The sequence below is a fragment of the Alligator mississippiensis genome, chromosome 3 (assembly GCF_030867095.1).
Source record: "Alligator mississippiensis isolate rAllMis1 chromosome 3, rAllMis1, whole genome shotgun sequence".
NCBI lineage: Eukaryota > Metazoa > Chordata > Crocodylia > Alligatoridae > Alligator > Alligator mississippiensis.
In genome coordinates this window covers 22,485,174-22,505,992 of record NC_081826.1, presented here as the reverse complement: position 1 = coordinate 22,505,992, position 20,819 = coordinate 22,485,174, and the positions used below count along the sequence as shown (strand labels likewise).

Below are 20,819 nucleotides of genomic sequence, written 5' to 3'. Positions count from 1 at the left end.
CGAATAATGGATTAAACTGCCACAGGATCTCAAATTAATATACGAGGACATTTTTATTTGGGATTCAATGTGACAGTGTTTGTTTTATAAAGACCAGGGAATCAAGTCATTTTGCAAAGAAGGAAGAGAAATATTGATATAGTTTTCACTTAAGAAGCATTAGATATACATCTGTCATGACTCATTCCTCTGATACCTTTAAAGAGGTTGTAAAAAATGTCAATTCTGTAGTACTAGGCTGATATCAGCTAAATGGTGCTAGAAGATGCTGTCCCAGCAGTGTCAGGGAGCAGCGTATGGACTCAGGAGGGTATAGCAAGCCCACATGTCTGCATTTTGGAGCTTATACCTGGGTACACGGTGTACTGTGGACAGACTTCTGGAAGGCACTGGCAAAGACGATTCAAATGAAACTTCAGGCTCAGTTGCTGGTAAAGGTGGTTGTATCCGCTGCTGTAAGAAACCAGTAACATGTCTCTCTCAAACACGCAAAACGGGATTTGGATCAACTCCTTTCTCTCCTGACCAGGTTCTAATCTTTTCTGATTTACTTAGTGATTATGATAGCACATTTGATCTTTCTCTCTCTCTCTCTCCTCCAGAGAGGCAAGAATCAGCCAAAGAGCTTTCTACTATTTCTGTTGATGAGCTCAAAACCCTGTTAACACTCATGAGGGAGCAGTTTTTTGAGCTGTGTAACACCGCCCTTCCAAAAACTCTTTTACATGAAGAAAAAAACAAACCTAGCATCCATGCAGTGACTTGTGGTAGGTATCTTTAGTTAGAAAATTCACCATGCTTTCAAAAAACTCTCTACAAATAAAACTTTTTATATTTTCATATTTCAGTGATACTAAAGTATACCTAAAAGAATTCATTCCAAACGAGAGAAACTGTGGGAAAGATATTTTCCAAGTTTTGTACATTCATGCATCTGTTGTTCTCGCCATTGGAGTATCTATGCTTCAGGTTTTGCTGACAAAAATATGACTTTTATACAATACTATAAATAATTTTGCATCTTGTGATTTTAAGATATTCTTGTCCAGCCTCTCCTGTTTCTACATAGAAGATTTTTACAGTTTTTATATTATGTTTGTTTTTTTTCACACTTTCATTTGATAGCTTGTGTAGTTTTCTGTCCACATAAGTTACTTGTATAGAATGAAAGGAAACATACAGGTGCTTAATTCCGCAGAAGTGTATGTGCATATATCTGGGATGGCCAATACAGTATTAAAACAGCAAGGTATTGTGTGGAAGCTCTGTAGCCCTATACCATGTCCAGCTTTAAGAAAAGGCCTTCATAGACTCGTGTGGTATCTGCTTTTGACATGCCTAACCTTCCTCTTCAGAGAGAGAATTAAACTTGCTAAAATGAATGGTTTAAGGCCGTAAGAGGATGCCAGCCTTCTCCAGGTGCAGGCTTTTCGCAAAACTCGGAAGGAAGTAATCGGGAACTCATAGCACAAAGATACAATTTCTGTTAGTTGGCATGTAACTGAACAAGATGGTTTCATTTTTGATATTTATTTAATAATGTTGCTAACTAGAGGTGCACTGATACATTGGCCCAATTATCGGATTGGCACTGGTATAAAGAAAATTGGAAATCAGCCTGAAGCAGCTGATTTAATTTGACCCATAAATGCACATGTGGGTATGCAGCGCAGCATGCAGGCAGCAAGGAGCATAGTCCAGCAGCTTGGAGAGCTGTATGCAACTGGTAAGTCTGTGATGGAAGGGGAAGGGGCTTTTGGGGGGGGGGGGGGCAGATCAACGCCCCCTGCGGTGAGGGAGGAAGTGGGGCTGGGGACAGGTGACGACGGAGCGTGGGATGGTTCATCGGGGGGGGGGGGGGGGAGTTGAGCCTGGTGCAGCCCTGGCTCAACCCTCACCTCTGCCCACATGCTGGGAAGAGCCGGAGCTGCACTGGGCGGGCGGTGGCGGCGCTGGGAGGGGGGGCTATGGCAAAATTTGGGGTGGCTGCAGCCCCCTCGTATCCCCTACCAGCACCGCCACCACCCGCCCTAAGTCCAGCCCCTGCTGAGAAGAGCCTGGAGCAGCCCCGGCCCCAGCCTGCAGCTGCAGCCCAATGCCCTGCCCTGCCCTGCCCTGCCCTGTGCAGATCCATGGGGCACATGCCCCCTCCCCCTGTGCCCTCCTGGGGTGCACGCAGGGGTAGGAGCTACCCCACAATCCCCAGACTAGCCACGGCTCCATCCCGTGCCCTGCCCCACCCGGCCAGGCAGCACCTACCCCAGCCCCACTCCCTCCCTCACTGTGGAGGGCATTGATCTGTCCCCCAACTCCTCTGCCCTCCCCTGTTTCCTTCTACCATGACAGACTTACCAGCTGGATGCAGCTGTATCAGAAATTGGATCAGTATTGCCTCCTTAAAAATGGACTATCGGTATTGGCCCCCAAAATCTCTGTCGGTGCACCCCTATTGCTTATATAAAATATTTAACCAATACTTTTTCCCTGTAGATCTTACAAGCTTTTTCTCAGTTTTGCATTGCTCTTTACAACACTGTCTGTATGTAGTGACACCATTAATGATTATGAAAACATTGGTGTCAGGATATTCTATATCAGGACTCCAGATACATTACTCTCTACTCTGGCTTCCTTCACTTCTCAACCATTTTGCAGAACCCTGGAGACCTAGTTCATTTCCTCAGTGCTTTCTATACTATCTCACACATGTCTGGCAATGTGGAATATACTACTTTGAGTTACTTGGGGTTTTTTTTAATTTTTTTTTTTAACAAAAAAAACCCCAAGATGTAGAGGATGTGGAGATCTACTTAGAACCATGGATTCCATGAAAACTACTATTTATGACTTACAGAGTTAGAGCCGCAGCCTGATTCTTTGCCAACCCCGTTGACTGGAGATAAATTTCATCTTGCACATTACTAATAGCTATAGTTTTATATTCAGCTAACCATCTTTTTTTCAGAATCTGAGCTAATTGGGTCCAATGCTTTGGAGTGGCCAGAAAGAAGTGTTCTTCAGAATATGGAAAATTTTGAAAAAATTAAACAAAAAATGAGGTAAGTATAAGTATCTTCTAATTAGGAATGATTAAGCATCATTCCAGAGGAGCTATCCACATTTTCAGCTGTCTTGTCAGTTCACAAAAAGTATTTAAGGGTCTTGCAGAGCAAAGAGAAATTAATTTGAGACTAACATGAGTTCCCTTTCTGCTACCATTTTGTAAAGGTATTTTGAGGCATCTCAAGGTGCTTAAGTCTGATCATTGTTCTGAAGCCTTTTGAAGGAATATAGTTACAAGGTGTCTCATTCCCGTAGCTGCCTTGGTGTAATTCTTGGTTCTCATCTCCCCTTCAGAAATATGCACGTGCCCTTCTACACTGGTATAGTCAGTGGCTTAAGCTGTAGATGTGTATGCAGCACAGGGGTTTTTGCTGTCATGTCTCACTACAAATAATCACCATCATTATCTTCATGTTTCTTAAGTAAAATCAGTTTCACAGCACAATCTTCAGAGCAGATGAGAACTGACAGCTTTTTAAAATAAACTAGATTTCAGTTTATGTTGAAATGGATGTTTTCCCACTTCTCTTCCTTCGGAGTCCTGCTTTTGCAGACTTATGGCATTGGGTGCTGAAGACAGTCTTAGAATTTGTTTCACATCAGCCTAATGGCTCTCTCTGAATCTCTCTGAAACAAGGTCTGTTGTGGGTATTTGACATTTTCCTGGATAAGCTTACACCAGTCAGCAAAATGAGTTATCAGTCAGTTAATATTCTCTAAATTTCCAAAGTCTCTGGGTAACATGATATATTATATGAGTTCTTTCATACATCTTTAACTTATCTCTCCACCTTCTTGTTTCTCTTTCAAAATACTGCCCGTTTTTGTGTTTTTTAAAGAAATGAACATGCTTCCTGCTAACTGTGCCTTTTGAGTGGCAGCTCAAGAACCTTTTCATCCCTTTCAAATAGGCAAGTGTTGTATAAATCCCAAGAAGAAATGTTAATCGAATCGTTTTCCACATAAGTGATTGGTTGTTTTTTTTAGTTATCCTTTGGTATTCCACAGCTAGTTGTCAGTAGGAAAGAGGAAGCATGTGCTGTCCTTGAATGAGATTCAATGAAAAAAAGGAGTGGAAGGTCATATATTGCTTCCCTTGTTGCTTATGCTGTAAGCATCTTTTTCATGAAATTTAAAATTAATCTGGAAGTGTTTAAAATTTGCCCACAGGCTGAATATCTGAATGACTGATTCTCTCTATTTTAATTTCACAGCTAAGCTGTGAAATCTTGAAAATAATTTATAATGGGAAAGTTGGTAAGTCCTTACCATCAAGGAAGTTTTCTTATAAAGTTTTATGTAGCAGTGTTTTGCAGTGGTGATGCCAGTTGTCTTGCATTGGAAATCTACAGTATTTTGTCTCTTAAGCTATCAATGAGTTGATGAGGCAGAATTGATTGTGTTTCTTTAATTCCAGTTCTTGTTGTTTTTCTTTTCCAGAGGTTCCATGTTGACACATTCATCTGAGCAATTGCTAGGACATAAGGATGGTCAGAGGGAGTCATTGACATTGCTGGATGCTAAAGAGCTACTGAAATACTTTACTCCAGAGGGGTTGCCGATTGGGGATCTTCAGCCATTACAAATTCAAAAGAGGTAAAGTTTCATAAACAAAACCTTGGGGGCATCCTTCAGAATTGGTGGAAACTGGTGCGATTTTAATGACTACATTAATGAGCAATTAACAACTCTATCACTAAGTCTGAATATAGCCCCTCAGTGCTTTCTAATCAGTTAGTGCTCACAGTTTCATAAATGAAAGATATAAAAACCAGAGGTGTGTTACTATATTTACTTGAAATTGAATATAAGACAGTCCCCCAATAATTAGATTCTATATATGAAAAAATTTTATAAATGTATTATAATTATCCAGGTGTAGAATCTAATTATTGGAGTTTTGCTTTGAATTTTCCCCCTTCCCACTTCTACAGCAGGGAAAATTAAATCTGGAGAGTCAAGTATCCCTCTGCCCCTGCAGTCCCTTCCCCGCTCCCTTATTGTCAGACACTGCTCTCCCTGAGCACATGGAAGTGGGAAGCAAATCTGAAAATACTGACCTAGAAATAAATATATATCTGTAGTAACCTCCATATGGGGAAATGACTACAGGTACCCATAGACATAGTCAATCCAGAACTGATGCAGTTTCTCTCTTTTGAAACTGCTGCAGGATGTAGCACAAGTACTCTATAAACACTTTTAAGCAGCACTTTTGCACTACTTGTGCACTACGTGTGTGTGTGTGTGTATAGTAGATTTTTTTAAATCTGGTTCAAGGCCAAATCGGTTCACAATTCAGCTGGGCAAAGCCCAATACTCAAGTTCCAAAATAGAATTTGAACAGAGCTCAGTTTTCAAGTTTGTTTGGCTCTACCACCAGGCAAGTAATCCTCGCTCCCAGAGCCCATTGGTCTGGGGCTTCAGATACTCACCAAATCCAGGCTGGCAAGCCTCAGGCCCAGAGTCCCTGGGGTTCAGATGTCTCCAGTCTCACTTGATCAGACAGAAACCTTGGAGTTCGGATGTCTCCTAGTCTCAGTTGCCCCTAGCCAAAAGGCTGAAGGAGCAAGATAGAGGGAAAGGCTGAGACGAGAGCAGCCCGCCACATAAATTGCATAGCCAAGATCCTCGCATTGGAGAAATAATAGACTCTCGCAGGGGTCAGCCTGCCCGCAGTGCAAGGGACAGGCCTTCATCCTCCAACCACACACAGTCATTCAAGGCCAAGAAGGGCACCTCCCCTACCAGGCCAGCAAAACTACTTGCGCCCTTCCAATGTGCTGCTCTGATCCCCTTTGGTCTAATATGCTGCTTTGCTGTCTGCTTCCTGTTGTATTGACTGCTGTATTGCCTGTCTCTTCCATGATCTTCTGGGTGACGCACACATAGGCTGCCCATGGCACATGTGCCTCAGGTTGGTCACCTGTACTTTGGAACAGTAGGAGAGCACTTCGATAACTTGGAAATGCCAACCAAAATAAATAGCAATGAGATATTAAAGAGAATTTGTTTTTCTTTGTCCAGAAACGAAAGGCCTGATAGTGGCATATTTGAACATCCACATCCTACTTGTTCCCAGATAGAAACAAAGATGTCCAGCACTTTGCTTGTGCCTTGCTTTTTTGCCCATTTAAGGGAAAACAGACTTGATATACCAACGATGTGTATCCATATCGGGCTTCCTTGCTCCACCATGCCAACATGGCAGAGTCTTGATCTGTAGCACAACTGCTTTTATTGAAAGAGGACCCTTGAGTTATTCTGCTGATGCCATCAACAAAGGTGACAGTTGTTGTCTGTTGGGTTTTTTTTCCCTCTACTTTGGACACCAAGAGCGTGGCTTGATTCTGCTAAAGTAGATGGGGAAACCTTCAATTGATTTCATTGAGGGTTTAGATCAGACTGGTATTAGGTGCTGCACTAAGCAGCTTTGCTTCGGAGACACGAATGAGCTGTTATTGAATATGCTGATAGCAAAGAATTGTCCTATGAATCTGAACTAGACTTGCTGATTCAGAAATTCTACATATTTTCCAAGACGAGTCTCTACCACATGGAGTCTCCTAGATAACTGTTTGGTTTTTTTTAACAAGTCTCTATTTACCATGGGAGTGTGTTTAAGCTTAGAGAGCTTTTTCTACATCTTACATCTTCCCTTCTATTCCCTTTTCTTTATTCCTCTTTCATTCTTCTTGAATTGGCCCTGTTGTGGTCCCTGATGACAGATGATCATCACCTGGATTGGAACTGCACCGGGGGCTGGAGCTGCCCCGGATCTCTATCAGGATAGAATTTGGTACTAGATTTGGAAACAAACTCTGCATCCACACACAACTGGACTGTTTTATTTTCCAAAGACATAGGTTCCTGGTAAGGTGGCAACTTGGGCGCACTCCTGAATATCAGGTTATGTAGAGTCAAGTTTCCTCAAATGGAGGGGATGTGAAGCTGGGTATCTCGCATCCTGGGTGAGCGCCTTAGCTACTTGGGAGTGAGTGGTGGTGTTACTGGCACTCTGAATGGTGAGTGTGGCCAACCTTCTACTTCTGTTTCTTTGATTCTGTTAAAATTGCTGGAACTTAAACTTAGCTTCAGGATAAATGCAACATTATATTTATCCTAAAATGAAATGTGTGCTTTTTTTTTTCAGTGAGGCAACACACAAAAAAAATGTATTTTTATTTATTCAACATTGATTTCTTCTCTTCATACCACTTCCTACCAGTCTGCCATGCCTATTTCCCCCACCCCTTCCTCTGTTTGGCCACCCAACTAAACAAAACCGTTACTGATGTAGTCCTAATTTGAAGATTCCTTTAAAAAATAAATACATTCTTATTCTTGCATTACAGGATAATTTTATATTCCCCTTTGCATTTGTAGCGCTCCTGTTAGCATTTTCCCTTCTATATGGAGATGCTTGGGATTAAAGGTATATGAACGGAACAGTCCCATAGCAACAACGTTCATATCTCACAGCTGTGTGGCATGGGCATCTCCTTTTGCTTCTTCCTGTCTATATCTTTCATGTTCATTATGCTGCTGTCCATCTCCTGGTCACTTTCTTTATAAACCTCTTCCTTTTTTTGTCTTCTGGTTGCTGCCTGTTCCTAATTTTCTTTCTGCAGTAAAATGCCAGTATCATAAAAACACACTGTATACTTGCGGTCCTCTTTGTAATACCATGGTTTAGAAAACTAGTCTGCTGTTTTTTAGAATACCCAAGTTACAAGTGCAAATAATTTAGATCTAAATATCTACCAAAGCTGGGAGAGGGAAAACATTTATTTTGTCTGCTGAATTTTGTAACAGATTCTCCCTTATCACATTAATAAACCCTTAAGTTGTTATAGCAAATTGTACTGCCTGTGAAGCAAGCTTTTAAGATTAAATGCAATTAATCTCCCTAGAAATGTGTAGGAGGTTTCAAGTCATTTAAAAAGCTCTCTCTTGAATGTTGACTTGATGCCCTTTATCTTGATTATATACAGAATCATGGTTAGGCTGCCCAGTGCCTCAGCAACGTTTAAAGCAGGGGTGTTAAAGATATGCTCTGTGGGCCCATGGAGCCATATGATCCAGTCTGTGGGTTGCTGGACAAGCCCTGGCCCTGCGTGCTATGTTTGGTATGTGGGCTGTACCTGGTGCCATGCATGCTGAAGGCAGCACAGGGGGTCGGTCTAGCATGCCAGATGCAGCTCATTTCCCAGATCCCTTGTGCTATGTGAGCATCATGGGCAGTGCATACCTTGTGCCAGCCCTGGGTACCATGTGCTTGAGTCCTGGGGCTGGCACATGCTGCACATGGCTCACAGGGCTGGACCAGCTGTGTGCACTGCATGTGGCTTAGGGGATCAGCGTGAGGCACATGTTCCATGAAGTGCATGGACCCAGAACCAGTGAGTGGGGCTGATCAGCAGGGTGTTGCATTGAGTACATGCCCTGGACTGACCCTCTGTGTCATGTGTAGCACACATAGCCAGTCCAGCCCTAGGAACAGGCTGCGTGTGGCACCCTGGACCGACCCCCTGTGCTGTCTGCAGTGCTGGGTACAGCCCTTGCACCTTGGGCAGCATGTACCCCAAGGCAGTCCTAGGGGCTGGCACATGCTTTGCACAGGCAGGACAGCCCTGCGGCACACTGCAGAGGGCCTGTCTTGGTGCAGCCCACAGAGTAACTCGGGTACGTTCAACCGGCCTTTGGGGCTAGATGAATTTTAAGTCTCTTGGTTTAAAGTCTTTACTGTTTCATATGTTACTGTAGCATCCAAAGGATCAGGACGTGAGTTAGGGGCCACTTGCTGGGGATTGTATGAATGCAAGGCAAAGGAACTTGTGTCCTTGTGTCTTCAAGAGTTTACACTATGAAATGTTCCTGCAGCTTTGTTTTCAAGCAGTGAAAGAGTTTATGCCATGAAAAGAATTACCAGGGGTTAAAATAGTCTTTGCAGTACTATTTCTTCTCAAAGAAATGGTAATTAACTGCCTTGGCTTTAGATTGGAAAGGTTAACACGCCTATACACCTCCCCTTTTCACTTTATGATGACCTTAATTATTACTGTGGCATGCTGTACTTTGAATACTAATTCACTGATACATAAGTCGTGTTTTAAGTATAACATTAATGCCTGACTGCATCTATTGGATGAATATATGGTCTTGGGGTATCTGTTATGTTCCTTTGTACACAATTAGGAAACTTGGGATGCTTATGGATTGTATAGCTTGAGGTATGGCAAACAATTTTTAAGGTCATTCAAATGAGCGGCATTCCTGCATGCTTTTAGGTTAAACAGACAGTGCATGTTTGACGATAACTGAAAATTGCACCTACTTTAGGTTGTATCTGTCTGTGCCAAGATTGTCCTCTCCATATGTTTGCGTGCCAGGGGAGGAGAATTTCTACACGTGAGTGAAAATGGACCAAAGCATTAAAGGAACCAATATTTTTAGCTTTGCCTGCCTCTCCTGGTCTATTCTTCTAACCATCCATTATCTATGGACTTTTCCTATCCTTTCTTTCCCCCTTCCTATCTGGTAGAGCGGAATTCCTGAGACTTGCCAGGCAGTTAATTGTCAAGTCCTGCAGCATTGCTGCTACACTGGGAGCCAGTGCACAAAGAAGTTTCCTAAAGCTGTCTCCTTTCTAGATTATAACAATGTTGAGCTCTTGTAGGGGGAAAAGAAGAACCATGTCTCTGGCCTGCACTGGAGCTCAGTCTTTCATACTATCTTTATACAGTACAATGCATAATCCAAACTTACCTTATAGTAGCTGTTTTCTCAGCTACTCCCACTCTGTAGAGCAGGGTCTGCAATGTATAGCCTGCAAGCCAAATTTTGCCTGTCAGGGCTAAGCAACGAGGAGCTGCACTGCACTGGGGCTGCGCAACTTCAAGCTGTGCCTTTGCCATTACTGCTTTTCCCCACCCCCCACCCAGCTGCAGCATGAATGCAGTTTTTAGTTGGTGGGGATCTGCACCAGGGTCAGGCAGCTGGATGCTATGTCCGTGCTGCTGCTGCTTCTCCCTGCCTTCTTCCCTGTCCCCTCTCCACCCTGCCTTAAAGCCACAGTGTGGAAGTAGTAGCAGCCCCACCGTTTGGAAGCTGCACCCATGTTCTAGCCAGCAAGCAGGGGCCTGGAAGAGGTGGAAGTAGTGCAAGTGCAGCTCCCAGTTGCCTGCCCCAGTGTGGGAACAGGAAAAGCCCCTTGCTACTGATGTGCCATGGAAGCCACCTGGCCCATATTGAGCCTGAACCGGGTCATATCAGCCCACGGATTGAGAAAGTTGCTGGCCCCTACCCTGGAGGCCTTTACGTATGGCCTCTCTGAATGATCATAGATTCATAGATGTGAGGGTCGGAAGGGACCTCAATAGGTCATCGAGTCCGACCCCCTGCATAGGCAGGAAAGAGTGCTGGGTTCAGATGACCCCAGCTAGATGCCTATCTAACCTCCTCTTGAAGACCCCCAGGGTAGGGGAGAGCACCACCTCCCTTGGGGAGCCCATTCCAGACCTTGGCTACTCTAACTGTGAAGAAGTTGTTCCTAATGTCCAGTCTAAATCTGCTCTCTGCTAGTTTATGGCCATTATTTCTTGTAACCCCCAGGGGCACCTTGGTGAGTAAAGCCTCACCAATTCCCTTCTGTGCCCCCCTGATGAACTTATAGGCAGCCACAAGGTCGCCTCTCAACCTTCTCTTGCGGAGGCTGAAGAGGTTCAGGTGCTCTAGTCTCTCATAGGGCTTGGCCTGCAAGCCCTTAACCATACAAGTGGCCCTTCTCTGGACCCTCTCCAGGTTATCCACATCCCTCTTGAAGTGCGGCACCCAAAATTGCACACAGTACTCCAACTGCAGTCTGACCAGCGCCCAATAGAGCGGAAGTATCGCCTCCTTGGTTCTGTTCGTCATGCATCTGCTGATGCACGATAAAGTGCCATTAGCTTTCCTGATGACTTCGTCACGCTGACGACTCATGATCATCTTGGAGTCCACTAGGACTCCAAGATCCCTTTCTGCTTCCATGCCTCCAAGCAGGTCATTCCCTAGGCAGTAGGTATGCTGGACATTTTTTTCCTCCCTAGGTGCAGCACTTTGCACTTCTCCTTGTTGAATTGCATTCTGTTGTTTTCCACCCATATGTCCAAACTGTCCAGGTCTGCTTGTAGTTGTTCCCTGTCCTCCGGCGTGTCCACTTTCCCCCCACAGTTTTGTGTCATCTGCAAACTTGGATGAGGGAGTGAAATGTACTCTGTCCAAGTCGCTGATGAAGACATTGAAGAGTATTGGTCCAAGGACCGAGCCCTGCGGGACCCCACTGCCCACACCCTTCCAGGTCAGTACCGACCCATCCACTACGACTCTTAGGGTGCGACCCTCCAGGCAATTTGCCACCCGCCGGACTGTGTAGTCATCCAAGTCACAGCCTCTTAACTTGTTCACCAGTATGGGGTGGGATACCGTATTGAAGGCCTTCCTGATGTCTAAGTAAACGACGTCAACCCTACTCCTGCATCCAGGTGTTTTGTAACCTGGTCATAAAAAGAGACTAGATTAGTAAGGCATGATCTACCTGCTACGAACCCGTGCTGGTTTCCCCTCAGCATAATTTTTCCTGCAGGGCTCTCGCAAATGTGAGCCTTGATAATTTTTTCAAAGACTTTGCCAAGGATGGAGGTGAGACTGACTGGCCTATAGTTGCCTGGGTCCTCCTTCCTCCCCTTCTTGAAAATGGGGACCACATTGGCCCCTTTCCAGTCTTCCGGGACCTGGCTTATGCACCACGAGCGTTCAAATATTCCCGCCAGTGGCTGCGCAGTGACGTCAGCCAGTGCCTTCAGTACCCTCGGATGGAGCTCATCTGGGCCTGCCGACTTAAACACATCCAGTTCCTCCAAGTGCCTCTGCAGCATCTCAGGGTCTACGCCTGGTAGTCTGGCGTCCTGCTGCTGCCTCTCTACAATCCCAGTGAGAGACTTGTCTTGCCCCTTGCTTAGGAACACTGAGGCAAAGGACTCGTTGAGGAGTTCAGCCTTGTCCCCCCTGTCCGTCACCAATTGCTTATGCCCATTTAGTAGAGGTCCTATTCCTCCCTGGGCCTTCCTTTTACTCCCTATATATCTAAAGAACAATTTTTTGTTATCCTTAACTTGGGATGCCATCCTCAGCTCCATGGTAGCTTTGGCCTGTCTAACTGCCTCCCTACAAGCGCAAGCAGAGGAGGTATACTCCTCTTAATCTCTCCCCATTTCCACTTTTTTTTATATGCCCCCCTTTTAGCCCGTAGACTGCTCTGGATTTCTCTGGTCGGCCAAGGAAGCCTCTTGGCCCCTTTCCCCCTTTTTCCCCGCATTGGGATCATCTCCCTCTGTGCCCGAAGGATCATTTCTTTAAGGCACAGCCACCCTTCCTGGGCTCCCAACTCTTCAAAACTCCTACTCTGCAGTGTGTCCTTGACTAAACGCCTGAGTTCATTGAAATCAGCTTTCCTAAAATCTAGCACTTTCACCCTACTAGTTGCCTTACCCACTCAAGGTCTTATGGTGAATTCTATTATTTGGTGATCACTGTCCCCCAGGTGACCGCCGATCTGTAGGTCTCCTACCATGTCATTCCCTGTTGCCAATACAGGTCCAGTAAGGCTTTCCCCCTAGTGGGACAATGTACCTCCTGTGTCAGATGGAGGTCCTGTACACAGGATAGGAACCTGCGTGAACGGTGGGACTTTGCTGTCTGCGTCTCCCAGCAGATGTCTGGATAGGTTTAGGTCCCCCATGACTACCACCTCCCTTGTTTTTATGGTCTCTGAGAGCTGCCTCAGGAGCCCCGAATCTATTTATTCCCCTTGGTGTAGGGGTCTGTAGCAGACCCTTACCACCAAATCCCTTTCTCCTTGACCTCTATGTAACCTGACCCACAATCCTTCTACTTTCTCTTCCTCCGATTCCATTTTGATAAGTGTTGATTGTATATCGCTCATTGACATAGTACCACCCCTCCCCCTCTCTTTCCCACTCTATCCTTTCTGTTCAGGATCAGCAGCTTTGCTGTCTTTGGGAGTAGAATGATCTGTCAGGAGTGCAGATCAAGATACTCTCAGAGAGAAAAAGGAAATTAAGATTTGATCTGGGAATAAGCAATGAGAGGACCGTGTGTTCAAGCACAGAAGTGCAGAGGAACCAGTCAGAGATTTACTAGCCAAAGCAGTGGTTGCCAAGCTTTATGAAGCAATGGACCACTGTTTCACAGATAGCCATGCACCTTTAACAGTGAGCTTTTAATTTAGAAGCAGTCAAAGCAGTGCAACTCCAAGGCTGTTTACCCCATAGCCTTGCTGCACTGGGGTGCAGTGTGGAATTCACTGGACTAGAGGTTTGTCCAGTGGTGTGGTTGGTTCTTGAGCACCTCTGATGAATGTGGTGCTTCCCCAAATTATCCTAATGCCATTGGGTCGAGAAAGCAAATGCAGAAAGAGCACGTCCATTGAGGGGAGTGTAAAATCCAGCAGACATCTGCTGTTGATGCTTCTTTATCTAGTCCCCTCTCTCTGTCTTTGGAAATTTATTATGGTGTGGCTATTCCATGGTGGTCTGGACTAGGCTCACAGGCCAGCCCAGAGCATTTCTTTAGTCTGTTTCTCTGCCAAAGTTCTTTTGGATATAACCAAGCCTTCTTTTAACCCATGCCTCCCTTGGAGATAGTTCTTAATTGTCATGTACTTTTCAAAGAATGTGTAGACAACGGGGGAGAGTGAGGGCAGGAGCAGTACGTTGCTGTACTTTCTGAGAGGAGAGATGCCCAGCCAGATAGGCGGCAAGCTGCACCTGGGTGGCTCCTGCCCCAGCATGTGGGGCTCCAATCTCTAGCTTCTGGGCTCCCTTTCATCCACTAGTCTGCTTGAAGGTGGCTGCTTACTGCTCCAGGTAAGTGGAGTGGGTGGAAGCTGGTCAGGAGCTGGAAGTGGAGCCACCTGACTGCAGCTTGTAGAAAACACATTTAAAGGTATGTCCGTGTCTGAATCATTGAATCTCTCTGAATCGATCCGGAGGGCTCAGATTCAATTCAGAGAGATCAAAGGGTCTTCTGATTCGTTTTGGATTCAGAGATTTGGCCACCCAACCGGTCCGAATCTCCGCAGAATTGAATCAACAACTGAAGTTTCGCACAGCCCCAATGTAAATGTGTATATGTATGTGTTTGATTTTTAGTATAAGATTTGATTTTTTTTTTTTTTTTTTAATCTATAATTTGTTAAAACGATATCTTCTGAAAGAATTTGTGTGCAGCCCTCAACAGCTCACGGAAACTCTTCCCCCTGCCAAAATAATTGCCGACCCCTGATTTATAGTGCCGCACAGACTGACTTCCAAGTCAGCTGAGGTCTCTTGAGGCTTCTCTGATACTACCATTGTTGGTAGTTGCACGTGATTTAGCTTTGCTTAAATTGGACCTTAATTGAATTATGTATTTACCTCTTACACATAATCCAAGAACTATGTTCCTTATGGAGCAATTTGTTCTGATCACTAGAAAGCTTAATCCATCACAAGTGCTGTTGTTTAAAATATATATATTTTTCCCTCCTAGTGACAATGCTTTTCTTCTGACACCAGAGCTCTCTCCACGGAAGCTGAGAGGCCTGCCTTTTGAAAAAGCAGCAGGATGCCATTATCATGGGCTGGAGTAAGTTCCCTGTACTCTTTGATATGATTGTTTCTTTAACACTACTATTCAGCATAGACTTATATTATGGGTGACTTCCTATTCATTCACCCTAAATGCTGTTTATGGACAAGTAGTTCTAGGAATGTATGTGACTGAGTAATAGTTTCATTCAAACACAACTTTTTGTTTCTTTACATTTTTCCAAATTTCCTTGTATTTCCTTTTACTTTACCCTCATGATTTGGAACTGGCATCAGCAGCAATATCTTTCTTAGGCTGGTTGTGAGAATGCGACAGGCAACAATTTCACTCTCCTTGATGCATCTAAATCAGTCCTCCCATCAAATAAAAGAATTGGCAGAAGTTATCATGTAGGCCATGATTGACAGCACCAGTTATTTATCAGGTGCTCCCAGGTCATTTATTAATAATTGATGTTTACTACATACCTTAAAGATAAGTTCAAAAACACTGTGAGGTTGCTGGAAGTAATATTACCTGGCTGATAATGGAAGTTACTCCTAATAATATATTGCAGATTATATAGTGTGTTAGGGGCAAGGTGAATCAACAAATATTTCTATAGCGAGGGTATCGGGCCAAGACTACTGCATGCCAAGCAGTAAGTAGAAAATGAGTTTACGCTTTGTTTGAGGGAAGGAAGAATGTCTTATAGCAAATTACTGTCTCCTGCTAAAAAAACAAGCTGTGTTTTCAGGCTGCTGAAAGCCCATTATTAGGCTCTTGATGCTAATGGGATTTTAGCCATTAACTTCAAAGATTTAGAAGGGTTGAGTCTATGGCAGATGTCTAGTAAATGATAAAATAATTTAAATATAACATAAATCAGTTTCTTTAGTGGATCCAACATAACTTCAAGAAGATTTGTTGTCCAGGTAAATTAAATCTGGTCGATCTAGGTCTGGGTGCTGTTCTTTGTGTAATGCACAGTGGGTATATCTACATGACACACTTTACTGCACATTAGACTAATATAATGCATGGTAAAGCATCATCGTCTACACATGTGCAGCAATAACTGTGTGTTAAATTAGCCTAATGTGCTGTTTGCTAGTACCAATACAAGTACAGGTTTCCCTCACTTTGCTGTATGTTCATTCCTGGAAAACAGCACGTAACTCGGATTCCCATAAAGGGAACCTACTTTAGAATGCAACAAATAGGAATATGTTCGAAGACCTCGACTATACTGACCACCAGACCCATTTCTACCATTTTTACGAGACAATTTTGGTACTCGCCAATACCAGACAGCGCCCTGTGCTTGTGTGTACTATCATAATGGGGATGGCAACTACAGAAATGTTGCAGGTGAATGAGGAGCACAGATCCGCACAGGAGGGTATATGTTGCTGCGTATCACTGCCACAATGCACCACACAAAGCATCTGACTATAGGCTTCTGCCACACTGATCGCATAAGAGTGAATTTACCGTACATATAACAAATTCTTGGTATAAGAAGGGTCATCTCATAAGAGCGAATTCACACATACAGAATCTGCACAAAGCAAGGGAAATCGGTACTAGAAAAAAGGCACGTTAATGCACCAAAGCACATGTGTAGACTCTGGCTGGAAACAGATTGCTCCCAGTCAGCCCAGGCAGCACAGGGTCACAGCTGCTGCCTGGCTAAGTCCCAGTTTTTACAGGGTGGGGGAGTTGTCCTGGCTTTGGGACCAGGGTTGGGAGGCAGCTATCCCCAGAGCTGGGACAGCTTCCTCCACCCTGTGGAGATTGGGACCAGCCCCCATGTCCCCTGCTAGGCAGGGGCTGGCACCTGGGGCAGCCTGGAGTTCTCCCTGGCTTCTGCAGGGGGACAGAACAGGCCAGAAGCATACCTGGACTGAACTGCTTTCATTGGGAGCAAACTTGCTCCCAACAGGCACACGTTTAGATACATGCCAAGGTGCAATTTAATGCTCCTCAATTTTCTGCACAGAAAATTCAGGCACATTAATTGAACCTGTAAATGCATCCAGTAATAATCAGTTACTTCCATGTTTCTTCACACCAGTATTTGTGTCCAGGAGAAAAACTTTGGCTGTAAGATTTAGGCCACAGAATTGAGGGTAGTAGTTAGGATTAAACAAAGTTTCTGGTATAATGAACCAATGGTAAATGCATGGATCTAGAGTTGCAAAAAGAAAGCAATTGCAATAAAAACAGACTGAGGAAAATGACCGCTTGCTTAAAATAAAACATTTTCATCTTTGTAAGAGATAAAGGGCTTATTATCAAATATAAATAAAGGAAATCAAATACCTTGAAATTTGGAAAGTAAGAGAATTTTATATTATCAGATTTTTTGTCTTCATTGTTCTTGTGATGAGCTCATTACTAAAACTGATTAAATGGTCTCTCTTAAGAAAAGCTCGCTTCTTACTGAATTTTTTCTTACTGAATCTTTTTTGATAGAAAATGAGTAACGCTGGCCTGATAATTTAGGAGCAGTGCAATATGTCAGAGGAGATCAGAGCGCAGGTCATGTATACTCTTTATAGGGATAGAGACCAGAGAGAATGCCTTATTTCTTTAGTGACCCCCTTCACTAAACCTGGGGAATAACACTGGACAATATTGCTCTTCATCGTGGCTATTGAGAAAATCTTAATGATGCAGGACAATTTAAAGAGAGAATACCATATTTATTACAGGGGTGTAGGTTGTAGCTGTGTTGGTCTAAGGACATAGGCAGACAAGGTTCTTTGGGTGAATCTGATATCTTTTATTAGACCAACTTAAATAGTTGGAAAACAATTTTTAAGCAAGCTTTCGGGTTTAAAAACCCTTTGTCAGGCTGAGGAAGTTTCAACAGTTGGTGGGTGCTCTTCCTGGATGGAATGAAAAGTAAAGAAGCCAGAGGCTAGTCTGGTATGCATACAAGACAGGTAGTCAGTGAAAATGTAGATTTGAGGAGTCAATGGGTGAGAGGCTGGGGAGTGGGGGGGAAGAGAAAGAAGGGGGATGAATAGTGGAGAGATACCTGGGGAGTCAGATGTCAGGCAAGTTTATAATGCGTCATAAATCCAATGTCTATATTTAGTCCATTATTTTTAGTATCCAGGAGGTTGATGAAGTGGAGTTCATAGGCTGGTCTCTGGGAAGTGTTTTGTAAGTTCCCTTTGAGGATCAGGACTGAGAGATTGCAGAGCGAGTGGTTTTCTTGTGAGAAATGTGCCCCCACCGGTAATTGGGTATTTCTGTCTTTGATAGATTTCCGGTGTGCGTTCATTCTGGTGCGCAGTTGTTGTTTGGTCTCTCCTACGTATTTTCCATCAGGGCATTTGGTGCATTGGATGAGATGTATTACATTTCTGGAGATGCAGCTGTAAGAACTGCTGCAGTACAGAAGAAAAACTCCCACAAATCGCACACCGCTGCTTATGACCTATCACCCATCCCTTGAACCTGGAGGGGAAATCCTCAAACAATTGCAACCCATACTAGAAAGAGACCCTATTCTTAAAAAGATCTTCCCAGAGCCACCCACCCTAGCTTTCAAACAAGCACCGAACCTCACTAACCTCATCACCAGAAGCAAACTTCCTCAAGCCCAGAACACACCAAAAGGATCCAGACCATGCCATGACAAGAAACACAGAACCTGCCAACACCTCTCCACCACCCCCACAATTACTACAGCCCACAACAGAGCCATCAGCATCCCAGGATCTTACAGCTGCACCTCCAGAAATGTAATACATCTCATCCAATGCACCAAATGCCCTGATGGAAAATACATAGGAGAGACCAAACAACAACTGTGCACCAGAATGAACGCACACCGGAAATCTATCAAAGACAGAAATACCCAATTACCTGTGGGGGCACATTTCTAACAAGAAAACCACTCTCTCTCTCCAATCTCTCACTCCTGATCCTCCAAAGGGAACTTACAAAACACTTCCCAGAGACGAGCCTCTGAACTCCACTTCATCAACCTCCTGGATACAAAAAATCATGGACTAAATATAGACATTGGATTTATGATGCATTATAACTTGCCTGACATCTGACTCCCCAGGTATCTCTCCACTATTCATCCCCCTTCTCTTTTTCCCCCCCCTCCCCCCCCGCCAGCCTGTCTCTGGCCCGTTGACTCCTCAATCTACATTTTCACTGACTACCTGTCTTGTATGCAGACCAGCCCAACCTCTGGCTTCTTTACTTTTCATTCCATCCAGGAAGAGCGCACACCAACTGCTGAAACTTTCTTAGCCTGATGAAGCGTTTCTGAACCTGAAAGCTTGTTTAATAATTGTTTTCCAACTATTTAAGTTGCTGTAATAAAAGATATCAGATTCACCCAAAGAACCTTGTCTACCGTATATATTGGAATCCAAAATGAGGTTTTATTCCCCAGTCACCATGGCGGGAGGGGGGAGCCAGGTCTCCCTCATACTCCCTTACCAAGCCACACACCTCAGGTCTACCCTGTGTGGAGAGGGAGCGTGGGGGAGATGTCATGGCCTGCCCCTCCTTCCCTACCCACACTGCTTGGTTTGGCTCAGCGCTTCTGGACACAACTTGACTGGGCTCAGGGCTGCCACTGCTACTTCTTCCTGGCAGGGTCAGGGCCACTGCTGAATGCCCCAGACCCAGAGTCACCACCCAGAAGGTAAGCAGAGGCAGGGAGTTGGGGGGCTAGGTGGCAGGGGGGCAGGCAGTAGGGGGATAGGCACAGGCATGATGGGGAGCAAGGCATGGGGGGCAGGGGTCTGACCCCTTTCCCTCTGCCGTTGCTTTAGTGGGATGAATTTAAGATGACACTCCAATAAATAGATTCTATACATGGAAAATTGAAACAAATTTATAACTTTCCATGTATAGAATCTAATTATTGGGGAGCCATTTTAAATATGAAGTTGTCTTGAATTTGAGTAAATAAAGGATAATTTTTTTTTCTTTTGAATAGAATTTTGAAGATTATTAAAAGACCAGAAAAAAGAGAGATCAGTTTTGAAACAATATCTCTCTTGACCTCTGAGCTGATGATCATGTAGCAGTGATTTAGCACCATTTATTCATAATTTAATTCTTCTTTCTCTTGTCACTTAGTGCAATCTTAAAGAAGAGCACAGGTAGGAAAAAATGGCCTTGATTCTTCTTAAATGAGTCTGCATCCTCACTGATAGCTCTGTCTGCAGCTTTCACAAGTACCCATGCAGCCTGCTGTGACTTTGTTGATTGATCTCTTGAAATAAAACATGTCCTATAGTTCAGGAAGTGAGAGCAGGTTGTTCACTGCCAACATTAAACACTTGGCTTATGACAAATGCTCGTACCCCTTCTGAGTCCCAAATTTTGTCTAATGACCCTAGGTATATAGATTTAATATACTTAGTCGACCAGGAATCCAAAAATTAGAGGTGCGCTGATGCATCTGTCCGTGTCATATCAGCACCAATAAAAGGAAAATTGACATTATTGGCAATTAGCTTTTTTTGGCTGATGTGGCAAATAATGTCATAGATAAATGGTGCATGCGTGCAGCCGCAACATGCACACAGCCAGGAGTGCAGCCCAGCAGCGTAGAGAGCAGTATCTGGCTGGTAAGTCTGGAGGGGGTGGGGGCAGATTGAGCCCCTATAGTGAGGGAGAGGCTGGGGCAGGGGCAGCTGCTATGTAGTTGGGGCAGGGTGGGGCACAGGACAGTGCTGCAGTTCATCTGGGGGGCACAGTGGGGGCATGAAGGGGTGGATAGCTCCTACCACTCTGCACTCCCTTGGGAGAGGCATGGGGGCATGTGTCCCTCCCCCCTTCCCCCCCCCCCCCCCCCAATCTGTGCACAGGGCGAGGGTGGGATGCCTGTTGTGCATATGGGGTCCAGGGCTGCTTCAGTCAATCTCTTCCTGGTGGCTGCACTTGGGGTGGGGCCAGCTGGTGGTGATGTTGGGAGGGGAGCTATGGGGGGGGCTAGAGCCATTCCAATATTTGCCATAGCCCACCCTCCTAGTGTCACTGCCTCCCAGCCTGAGCGCAGCTGCTGGGAAGTGGCTGGAGCAGCCCCGGCCCCTGCCTGTCTGCAATGACAGCCTGCCTGCCCCCCGCCCCCCACCGAT

The 20,819-nt window shown here is 44.7% G+C and overlaps 1 protein-coding gene across 2 annotated transcripts in view; it reads left to right on the top strand.

Annotated features, from left to right (window-relative positions):
• The window catches only part of MTBP (MDM2 binding protein), an 85,361-nt gene that overhangs the window by 31,071 nt on the left and 33,471 nt on the right, over positions 1-20,819 (top strand). For both annotated transcript variants that reach the window (XM_059723793.1, XM_059723792.1), the window contains exons 14-17: positions 603-767; positions 2,966-3,059; positions 4,504-4,659; positions 14,656-14,751. In XM_059723793.1, coding sequence (XP_059579776.1) covers positions 603-767; positions 2,966-3,059; positions 4,504-4,659; positions 14,656-14,751 — 511 coding nt within the window. The remainder of the gene's footprint in view (positions 1-602; positions 768-2,965; positions 3,060-4,503; positions 4,660-14,655; positions 14,752-20,819) is intronic.